General features: G+C 45.3%; 1 protein-coding gene across 2 annotated transcripts in view; it reads left to right on the top strand.

Annotated features, from left to right (window-relative positions):
• The first annotated feature begins 4,858 nt into the window (after positions 1 to 4,858).
• TUSC3 (tumor suppressor candidate 3) overlaps positions 4,859 to 11,968 on the top strand; it is a 357,616-nt gene continuing 350,506 nt past the window's right edge. For both annotated transcript variants that reach the window (XM_040418803.1, XM_040418804.1), the window contains exon 1: positions 4,859 to 4,961. In XM_040418803.1, coding sequence (XP_040274737.1) covers positions 4,863 to 4,961 — 99 coding nt within the window. In that variant the 5' untranslated portion in view covers positions 4,859 to 4,862. The remainder of the gene's footprint in view (positions 4,962 to 11,968) is intronic.

Raw genomic sequence — 11,968 nt, 5'->3', positions numbered from 1 at the left:
GGTTCTAGCCCTTCGAACTGCTATATGGCAGACACCCTCACAGTCTCTTGGATGTAGTCAAAGAGGCATGGGAACAATAACCCACTTCGTATAAAAGTGTTATTGAGTACAAAACTTTAAGTTTTCGGTGGAACACAGGGCAGGCCGGTTACAGGGAAACGCGTATGCCCTGTCCCGGGTACATTGTCTGGCATGTGTTCACCCCCTCGGGGTTGAACAAAGGGGGAGTTATGTGACACAGTGAGAGCTTTGGTCTGGGAAAACAGGTAATTTCTCCCAGCATGTGCTGCTGGGCTGATTTACAGCCAGGTGAGGTCAAATACCAGACCGGATTTTAAGTGCCGGTCCGGGTTTTTGGCAGCACCTGGCTGTCCTTAAATAGGCAGCTGGGCTCAGAAGCCAGATCTGTGTGCTGGGATCTGAGGCCTGTGCTGGGCTGAAGATCTTAGAACAGTATGTCAGGGGAACAGGCCGCCTAAAGCCTGTATTTGGACTTTTTGAGGCAGAACTGCCACCAGGGTGACTTTTTGTTATATTAACTTGCCATTGGGTGTAAAGTAACACCAACACTGCAAAAGTGACGTTTTGTTTTTGGCACCATGTGTGAATAAACACTGAAGTTTGTATTACGAACTTGTATTTTGCCTCTGTACTGCGCCCGCTTATCCTAACTACCAGAGCGAATCCCCACAATACATATCTCTACAGTATATATATATATATATATATATATATATTGGCAGTATTGGGGCACTACGGTGGGTGGGGGAGAGCATTATATACACTAAAGAAGGGCCACTATATATACTACAGTGGGCACCATCATATATACTACAGAGGGGTCCATTTTATATACTACAGAGGGATATATATATATATATATATATATATATATATATACAGTATAGATATATATAGATATATATATATACACTCACCTAAAGAATTATTAGGAACACCTGTTCTATTTCTCATTAATGCATTTATCTAGTCAACCAATCACATGGCAGTTGCTTCAATGCATTTAGGGGTGTGGTCCTGGTCAAGACAATCTCCTGAACTCCAAACTGAATGTCAGAATGGGAAAGAAAGGTGATTTAAGCAATTTTGAGCGTGGCATGGTTGTTGGTGCCAGACGGGCCGGTCTGAGTATTTCACAATCTGCTCAGTTACTGGGATTTTCACGCACAACCATTTCTAGGGTTTACAAAGAATGGTGTGAAAAGGGAAAAACATCCAGTATGCGGCAGTCCTGTGGGCAAAAATGCCTTGTGGATAGTAAATAAAAAGTAAAAAAGAACACCAAAATACTAAAAGTTTAAAAAATAAACATATTACATATCACCACACCCGAAAAAGGGTAAAATATTTAAAAATATTTCCTATGCGGTGAACGCCGTATCAAAACCATGCAATTCGCCACTTTTAGTCACCTTGTACCCCCCAAAAATAGGATAGGATTGTTCTATTATGGGCCGAATGTTCCATAAAACAAGGCTTTTTTTGTGTTTTATTTTTTTTCCGCGTGGTATCGAGTATCGCAATACTTTTTTATGGTATTGAAATAGAATCAAAATTTTGGCATCGTGACAACTCTATTGCCCACTGCTCGTACTGGTTCCCTCCCTGTTAGCCGGCTGGCCAATAAGCAGTGAGATGCCCTGATGCTGTCTCTGCTTATTGGCCAGCTGTATTTCAGCATCACCACATCTAATCTCTGTCTCCCGCTGCCGGCGCTATTGCAGTGAGGGGACAAGAGGCCCGTAGTTCTTGAGGATAAAAGTTTTGAAATAGCCCTCCAGTGTGACGACCACGGCCATGCCCAGTGACCGGCATGCGACCTCAGTAAGTAGGAGAGGCTGCACGCCTGGTGCCGCAGTCTTCATCACTTTGTCTGTGAGTGATTGTTAGGCCTCATGCACACGACCGTTGTTTTGGTCCGTATCCGAGCCACAGTTTTTGGCGGCTCGAATTCGGACGCATTCACTTCAATGGGACCGCAAAAGATGCGGACAGCACTCCGTGTGCTGTCCGCATCTGTTGCTCCCTTCCGTGGTCCGCCAAAAAAATAATAACCTGTCCTATTCTTGTCCGTTTTGCGGACAAGAATAGGCAGTTATATCAATGGCTGTCCATGCCGTTCCGCAAATTGAGGAACGCACACGGACGCCATCTGTGTTTTGCGGATCCACAATTTGCAGACCGCAAAACACACAACGGTCGTGTGCATGAGGCCTTAGTGTAATAATCAGTTAGTCACACACTGTGCTGCAATGTGTAGGGAGCTGTATACTGTGGTCTCTGGATGGTATATATATCTATAGTACCTTTCATTGGCCTAGTACTGTTAGTACAAGCCACTATTAGTAATAGGAATGAGAGGCAGAGAATGAAACCCCCTTAAATGACTGCATTTCCCCCATAGACATATGCTTTAAGTTCTAAGGGGGTTCAGTCTCTGACCCTCAGTGAACTATTAAGCTAATAGTCTTTGTGGATTGTACTAAATAACAGGACAATGAGAGCTTTTACATATAAATAGATATACAGCACAGTGGGTCAGTGGTTAGCACTGTTGCCTTGCAGCCCTGAGGTTCTAGGTTCAAATCTGACCAAGGACCAACATCTGCATGTAGTTTGTATGTTCTTCTCGTGTTTGCATGAGTTTCTCCCGGGTACTCCGGTTTCCTCTCACACTCCAAAGACATAGTGATAGGGAATTGTGAGCCCCACTGGGGACAGCATGATGCTAATGTCTATAAAGTGCTGCGGAATATAGTAGCGCTATATAAATAAATATACACATCCAAAACAATAAGACCACAGTATCACAGGGGTAAGTCAAAAATATAAAAAACTTTATTCAAAAAGGTACATCAATCACATGAAGCAATGTTTTGATAGCAAAAAATACTTGACAAAGGTGTTGTCTGAATCGTTGCATCATGTGATGGATGGACCTTTTTGAATAAAGCTGTTTCATATTTTTGATTTACCCCTGAGATACTGTGGTCCTATTTTCTTGGATGTTGAACCAAGCTGTTGTTCTGGTGGCCAGGCGCACAACGGGAGAGGAAACCGCTGACACACACTTATACTTAGGATCCATTCACACGTCCGTAGTGCATTGCGGATCCGCAATACACCCGGCCGGCACCCCCCATACAACTGCCTATTCTTGTCAAGAATAGGACATGTTTTATTTTTTTGGCAGAGCCGAGGCTCGGAAGTTCGGGGCCGCGCTCCTGAAATGTGGATGCGGAGAGCGCATATCTCTTCTGGCCCCATAGAGAATGAATGGGTCCGCACCCGTTCCCAATATTGCGGAACGGATGCAGACCCATTTGCGGACGTATGAATGGAGCCTTACAGTAGGAGGGAGGCAGGGATCTCAAGTCTCCCGGAGGTTCAGGGAGTCTCCCGCTATTACATAGCGGCTCCCTGACACCCGCATGTGAGACAATATATCCCGGAAAGGTTTACTGATAGCAGAGCAGAGAGATAAGAGAAGTGACAGGACAGAGTTTAGATTACAGGTTGAATTAACCCTTTAGGGTCAAATTGGCTTCTCAAGGAGATATATATGTTAAAGGCATCTCTTCTTCTGTCTCATTCAGTAGCTATAGAACTATTGAGAGAGATGTATTTTTTTAAAATACATTTACACATTTAACCCTCCATTTTAATTATATTATTTACCCCAGTGTTAAATTCACACCCCCTGGATGCTTGTTCTTTTCCTACAGTGGGGTAGATAATTACACACAGGGTTTTAAAGAATAAACTTCCTGACTCAGACCAAGAGCCGACTCAGCGAGTCCGCAAGTGAATCGAAGCATCCGCGCATGTGCATTGCGCAACCTAAGCTTCGGTTCACTTGCTTCTTGTCAGCTCAGCGAATGAACCGAAGATTCGATTCATGAACCGATTCATGTAAAAGATCCGAACTTCCCATCTCTAGTTTACTTGCAGTAAACCTTTCCGGCAACCTGTAGCAGTGCCCCCTTCTCGACGCGTGCGCACAGTGCAAGAAGAAGCCGATGCCAGCAGTCCGCAACGGCACATCAGGCTGAGCCTGTGGCACGCGCGGGATCTCAAAGCGGGAGGAGGGGGAGGGAGGGAGAGGGAGAGGCGGCACTGATGAGTAGAAGGCGGCGCTGGGCACGAACGGCGATGCGTGCGGCCGGGCACCATGCATCCACAGACCTCCCCTGCTTGGGCACCTTAATTCAATGATTGACAGGTTAGTAAAACCTGTTTTTCCGCAGAATAAAGCCACAAATAGCTTTTATAAGGCCACCTTAGAAATCAGAATGCTGCCCTGGACATGAGCATATGTTTAGCTCACAGGGCTCATAGCTGGTGACAGAATCCCTTTAATCATATACATAAATATGATAATTTGGGGGAGGGTAATGAGCCCAGTCCTCCACACCATAGAGCAAAGTGTGCAGATACTGCATATGTTTGGAAAATGTAATAAAAAGTTTGTGAAAGAAAAAAAAAGAAAACCTCCCTGAAATGGGGTTTTGCAGGTTGGGATGTCTGGGAGGGGGCCCACTTTTTTTTTTTTTTTGGCTATGGGGCCCCTTGATTTCTGTATTAGATAGATCTAAGAGAGATAGATAGTAGGTAGATATTACACAGATAATAGGTGACAACTGACAACCTATGTAGTGAACACAGAGCACGTCACTGACGCTGAGGAGCCGTGCACGTAGCTTCCTGCGCTGTAGTCCGGGATTAGCTGAGAGAACTACATTACCCGTGATGCTCTGCGTCCTCCGCGGGCGCTGATTGGCTGACAGCTCAGCCAGTGAGAGCCGCTGATGACAGCAGAGCAGGTGCTGATGGGGAAGCTGATGTCCACAGTCATGGCGTGCAGCATGAGAGCAGCCCTGCAGCATCTGCTCATCCTGACCCTGTGCCTGCAGATCGGGGGAGGACAGAAGAAGAAGGAGGTATAGTGTGTGTGCCGGGCGAGCTGCTGTGTGGGATACTGAGGGCTCTGTTCACACTGCATCATCTTCTGTATGACGTCCTTACTGTGTGGGATAAGGATTTTACTGGACGCCCGTAGATTAGGCAAAGGTAGGGGGTGTAAAAAAATAAATGAGACCCTCACCTTATAGACCCCATAATTCCTTTGCTGTTGCTCCAGGTCCCTGTGGTTTCTGCCACCCACTGGACCCCCATTCCCACTCTCAGTCCTCATCGGTCGCCTGTACTAGAATGGCGCATTCCTGTTGAGGCTCAGCCACGCAGGTCTTGTCCTTGTGACCGTTGAGGCCACATTCTCTGGGTGCTTGGTTTACGAAAGTAAAGGTAGGACCACGCGGCACCTCTGTCGCAACTGACAGCGTGGTCATACCCTAAGGGAAGGGCAGCCGGAGAGAGTTCAGAGCACCCGAAGATGGAGGCCTGATGGGTGCAGCGTGTGATTGTCATCCTCTACAATACTTACTTATAATGGTCATGTAAATAAAAGATGGAGGTGACATTTGTTTTTTAAAGGAGGTTCCCAGGATTTGAAGGGATTTTCCAGGCTCCTGATAATGATATCGTACCCTTGGGATAGGTCAATAATATCCCAGTAGGTGAGGGTCCGACACCCCGCGCCCCCACCGATCAGCAGTTCCCTGCAGCCTCCATCACTTTGAATGGCACAGGAAGCGCATCTCCGGTCAAGTGTACAGGCCGTGCTTCAGTGGGAGCTTAGCTGAAGTAACCCGGCATGGCCACTCCATCTTGAACAGAGCTGTTCTTCCTGCTTCATTCACAGTGCTGGAAACGGCTGATCATTGGTGTCAGACCATCACCGATTAGATATTAGTGACCTATCATGACGGTAAGTCATCAACGTCAGGAGCCTGGAGAATCCCTTTAAATATTGATGATAGGTCATCAATATCTGATTGTGGAAGTCCGACGCCCGGATCCCCCACCAGTCATCTGGTTGAAGGATGAGCATGGCCGCTCTTGTACCACCCTTAGCGGCATACTTTGGATAGCGGCTGTGCTTGGTATTCCAGCGCAATCCATTCACTTGAATGGGACTGAGTTGAGCAATAGCTGTGTGACCCACGGAGGTGACGTCACTGGTGGAAGAAGAGGCTGTGCCACGCACCAGAGCACCTAGGCTTTTCCAACAGCCGATCGGAGGAGTTGCCAGAGTTGGACCCCTACGATCAGAGTGGGGATAGGTTATCCATTATTTAAGGGATTCTCCAGGAATGAATAAAATAAAATGACTGAAAATGCCTAAATAATACTAATATAACCATACTCTTTTATATAGCATTTATTATTTATAAGAAGCCCTTTTGTTTAGGGGGAAATGAAATGGCCAAAGCCTTATTACCTCACACCAAACCCGTCCTAACTCACAGCAGGACAGGTTAGGCCTCGTTCACATCTCAGTTTGTGGATCCGGCTGTTCCGACATCTAAGTCGTGGAAAACCCCTTTAACACAACAAAAGCCATTGAAAGTCAAGTTGAAGCTTCCATTATTATGAGCGTGCCGGTAGAGGTTGTGACATCTTTGGTGCCTGCATGGACACGGACCATAAAGCTTTGTTGGAGGCAACGATACGGAATAACTTACAGATTCTCTATCAGTCAGGAGAATTAATACGTGCTTCTCGTCTGCCTAAGTGTGCGCCATCTGAAGGTTCATCACATTATAACCAAGCTGATGGATGTAGATGAAACCGTGAGCTGGAGCCATCTTACAATTATCTCTTCAAAATCCCCCGTAGAAATCAGACCGTACCATGGAAATGCTGGATGTAATAACTGAAATATTGCATGTCCTTTGTGACCAAGCTGCAGGTAGAACTGTCAGGTGCCCTTCATATTCGGGACTCTGCACCAACCAGTACGGTGGCGTGGGGGCAGCCAAAATAAATCATTGGCCTTGCAGTAGCGTTAGTTGGGATTTCGGTCTTTGCTTTCCTGGTCCATGTTGTACATCTGGCAGAGGAGGACTGTGCAAGTCTAAGAAAACTCTCAGCACTGTGCCTGGCACTTTATTACTGTAACATGGTTCTGGGCTTCCAGTGGACAGCTCTGTAAGTTGTTGTTTTTTATACTTTTTTGTGTGTGTTTTCCCAGATGAGTGAAAGCCAGCAGTGGGGGGGATTTTTCTTCACTTTTGGTGTGTAGTTCGGCATTTCTTATTTTTCAAAACACAAATGCTCTGTGTATGTCTTAGTTGTCCTTAGCAACCAATCAGATTCCTCCTTTCATTTTCCGAAGGAGCTGTCCAAAATGAAAGGTGGAATTTGGTTGCTATGGGCAACTAAGCCAGTTCTACTTTACACCTGTTTGATAAATGACCCCCTATGAGCCTCTAGGAGCAAGGGGGGCATTGCCATTACACCCAGAGGTTCAGCTCTCTGCCGTGCCCTCTGCACTTTGATTGACAGGGCCATAGTGAAAAAATCATAATGCCTGGCCCCGTCAGGCCTGGAGAGGGCGCTGGGCGCCTGCCAAAGACTTCTCATACGTCCTTGCTAATGATGGCTGGTCTCAGGCTGTATAGCAGCTAGAGATACCAGCCGCGACTTGTATTAAACCTTACAATAGAAGCTCTAGCCTCAAAACATTGGGCGTTACAGCTAGAAAGATGTAACCTTGATTCCTGGCCCGATTTATTTTTTTTTTTTAAGTGTGAAATAGTAGAGGAGCTGTATTTTCAACATTCAGAGCAAGGAGGAGGAGACGACGCCAGTGTCTCTCCTTCTCCCTGACAGCAGCGCTGTCCAATCGCAGCTCAGAGCCAGGGAGTTTTTTTTTCTCCCTGGCTCTGATCTCTGTGCTGTGATTGGACAGCGCTGCTGTCAGGGAGAAGGAGAGACACTGGCGTCTCCTCCTCCTTGCTCTGAATGTTGAAAATACCGGGGGCCACAGCGGGTGAACGGAGCGGCGCCCAGGAATAATAGTAAGTGCACTTAGATCCCTGGGCGCAGCTCTATGCAGCCTGCTACTTAGTTCATATTCTTTGGACCCATGAAAGGTCCTCTTTAATTACGTTCATTGGTGGCGCAGTGCGCCCCCCCCTTAGTATTAGTATAATTGGTGGTGCAGTGCACCCTCCCAAAAGCCCTCCGGCCCCCCCCCATTATTAGTATCATTGGTGGCGCAGTGGGCACAGGCCTCCCCCCACCCATTGTTATATGGTGTCCACAGGGTCCCCTCCTCTCCATTGGTGGCAGTGGCAGATTACACTGCTGGGGCTCCGATCGGTTACCATGGCAGCCAGGACGCTACTGAAGCCCGGGCTGCCATGGTAATCTCCCTGCTGCTGTGTGCACTATGCACAGAGCAGCAGGGAGAGTGTGAAGTCCTAGTCACCCTAATACAGCTCTATCGGGATGAATAGGACAAGGGACGAAAAGATCCAGGTTATAGCCCCTAAGGGTTATGAAATAAAAAGTAAAAAAATTAAAAAACACCAATATACTAAAAGTTTAAATCGCCCCCTTTCCCAATTTTACATATAAAATTTAAAAACAATAAAAAATAAACATATTACATATCGCCACATCTGAAAAAGTGTGAGCTATTAAAACATTAAAAAATATTTCCGCTCTGGTGAAGGCCGTAATTCTCCTATATGTAGGGCTGGCTCACTACTGTCACCTGCGTCTCATCTTCTCCGTCAAGTCCTTTTTTTTAATTATATGCATTTTAAATTTGACTACTAAAAAATGTAATTTGGCTCCTAAATTTTTTAGTTTAGGAGCCGATGGCTCCTGGTTATTTTTTTTAGTCTGGAGCACTGTTTGCAGTAATTTTTGCAGTCTGTGTTAGTCCTTTGCACCAAATCTATCAAATGTCGCAAGTTGTTAAACCTGGTGCGCGTCTATCTAGAAATGCTACTCTAGTTTTCTTTCTCCACCCTTTTACTGGAGTGAGTTTGCCACTTTTATGTCACTTTTGAAAAAGTCTCAGTAACAATGCCCACATTTCCACCTAATTTTCAAAACTGGAGCAGGTGGGGTAAAAATGCAGAAAGATTCAAAATTAATTTTTTATTTTTTTGCAAGGCCCCTATTTTGCAACTTTTCGAAGCCAGAATTCTGACGTGCAGGACATGATAAATTCCCCTCAGAGCGTCCTCTGTACCTGTCCCCAGGGGGAAGATAACCATCCCCCTTCCACCATCAGTCAGCATACTTGCTCTCTGCTTGTCACATATGGGTTTGTTCTTTTCCAGTAGAGGAGTGAGAAGATGAGTGATGGTTCATCTAATCACCCTCCTGTGCCTAATTGGGCTGCTTGACGCCATGACCCAGACGTTTACTGGCGTCCGGATCACCGCGCCAAATAAGTCACATCAAACACAACATCAATAAAGTTTACATTTTATACTGTCCCCATCCTATCCAGGCCCGATCCTTAGAGTAAAATATACAGACCACTTCTATAGTGATGACACATGGAAAAGAGTTTCATCAGTCAGAAAAGGCATTTCCACTCATTGTTGCCATAAATAATAATTTTCTTGTAGTGTGTTTTTTTTAACAATATTCAGACAATTTTCAGACGCGTATAATTCAGAGGTGCCCATACTATGAATGCAACACCTGGACCTCCTGTGGTTCATCAGAACCTGAGGTATGGCGCTCTAACTTATTCTCTGATGTGTGTCTGTAATACAGGAGTAATAAAGCAGCCATATTATACTTGGTTAAAGGGGTTATCCAACCCCTATAACGCCCCCTCTAATGGCCGGGCCCCTGACACAGGTTGTACTTACCTTGCTCCCTGGCATCACTGTTGCTTCTGATGCCCGCACGGCTGCCGCTGCATCTCCCTGTTGCGCGGATCAAAACATACGGGAGAAGGGGGGCAGGCTGTGAGGGATGAGCCTTCCTAGTATCGCGGGTGATGCTAGGAAGGCCCGTCCCCGTCACAGCATGCTACTGGCTGCCCCATCGCCAAATACGACATGGTCTCTTCAATGTTTTTAAGCGCGCACACTCTTTTGTTGAAGTCTATGCATGTGGTATATGAGATCTGCACACGTTAAAGGGGTTGTTGACGGCGAGCAGGTAAACAATGAAGAGAAGTCTGCTCTTGTACAAGCACTGCTTTCTCTTTAAACAGCTGATCGGTAGGGGTGTTAGGTGTCGGACCATCGCCGATCTGATATAGATGACCTATGCCGAAGATAGGTCATCAATATAAGGCCTCATGCACACGACCGTTGTTGTGTTCCGACAATCTTGTGTGCCTCTGCATTTTTTCACGGTCCCATTGACTTGAATGGGTCCGCGAACCGTTTTCCGTGAAAAAAATAGGACAGGTTATATTTTTTGAAGGACTGGAACCACGGAATGCGGATGACAAACGGTGCATTAGCCGAGTTTTCAACGGACCCATTGAAAGTCAATGGGTCCGCAGAAAATCACGAAAAACTGAATAACGGACACGGAATAAAACAACGGTCGTGTGCATGAGGCCTAAAAAAGTGGACAACCCCCTTAATATAGTACATTGTTTTTAATATATTACGTTGTAATAATACAATATTTACATAGTTTTTATGTGTAAAACGTCTCCCGAGTTGTGAGTTTTAGGTGCAAATGTTAATTTTGATCCATTTTTTTTCAAATAATTCCTGTTTGTCATAAAGTTACATGAAAGGTTGTCAACAGACTATCAAGACCACTGCAATGATCAGGTGGTCTGCTTTCAGGCATTATACAGTATAGGTCTTGGTGGTTCACTTACTTTTCGAGGACTATAATCCTTGTATTTTATAGGTTGTTACTTTTTAAAAAATTTCCAGATTTTTGTTCTTCTATTTCTGGTGATTTTATGAAGATATGTGCTTGTAACGTTTGATCTAACTTGTATGTATGAAATGTTATTTTTAGGAGGCGTAGTGCATATAACTTTTTGCAATTTTTTTTTTAAACTAATTACACTTTGACGCAAAGTTGCATGAAGATGCCGGGATGTATAAAGTGCTGAGTTGCATTTTGACAATGTGCCAGGTGTCTACTGCGTATGGAGGTTTAGCATTATTTATTTTTCCATAATTTTGGTTTTATTAATACAAAACAGCAAAAATTGTCCTGGCTACCAGAAGTGCAAAATGTCCAAGCCCCCTACCCCCGAAAGGGTTAAAGGGATTGTCCCATTAAAACAACCTATCCGCCCGCAGTAATGAGTCTGATCTGCAGGGGTCCAACTGCTTGGGCCTTTGTTGATCACTAAAACAGGGGTCCGTGCAGTCGTGCTGATGCTCCATTCAGCTCTATGGTAGCTACCTGAGATAGCCGAGTGCTTGCATGTGTGTCTGCTGCTCCGTTCAAGTAGGGAACATGGGCCCCCATTCTAGGGATCATACATCCCCCAATCCTGTGGATGATGTCCTGTCTTGGGACAAGCCCTTTAAGGCTGAGTGGCAGAAAACCGCCTTTAAAAAAAAAAAAGAAATGGATACAGAATGCTCCATCTGTGAAATATGACCACCGTATAAGGTGTGATGATGGAACTGTAATTTTATTGGTCTTATTTCTATTCTCTGCTTATTATGTTGGATGGAAATTGACATCTAAACAGATCCCATTGTTTTTGATGTGATTGTCTTCAACCAGCGGAGCGTACGTAGGAAATCTGAGATGCACAGTACCTTTTAGGCCGAATGCACACGACCGTTGTGTGCATCCGCATCCGTTCCGTCATTTTTCACAGTTTAGCGGAGGTCCCACTCATTTCTATGGAGCTGTGAAAAAAAACTGATAGTCCTCCGTTTTTTCTCCGCGTCCGTGATTCCAGTCCGTCAAAAAATATAACCTGCCCTATTCTTGTCAGTGGAAAACTGAGGACGGACCCATTCAAGTCAATGGGTCTGTAAAAAAAAAAAAACGGATGCACAACTTTTCATTAAGGGCTCTTTCACACTTGCGTTGTTCTGTTCCGGCATAGAGTTCCGTCGTCGGGGCTCTATGC

The sequence above is a fragment of the Bufo bufo genome, chromosome 2 (genome assembly GCF_905171765.1).
Source record: "Bufo bufo chromosome 2, aBufBuf1.1, whole genome shotgun sequence".
Classification (NCBI taxonomy): Eukaryota; Metazoa; Chordata; class Amphibia; order Anura; family Bufonidae; genus Bufo; species Bufo bufo.
The sequence above is the reverse complement of the archived record's forward strand: the minus strand, read 5'-3'. Positions and strand labels throughout refer to the sequence as shown.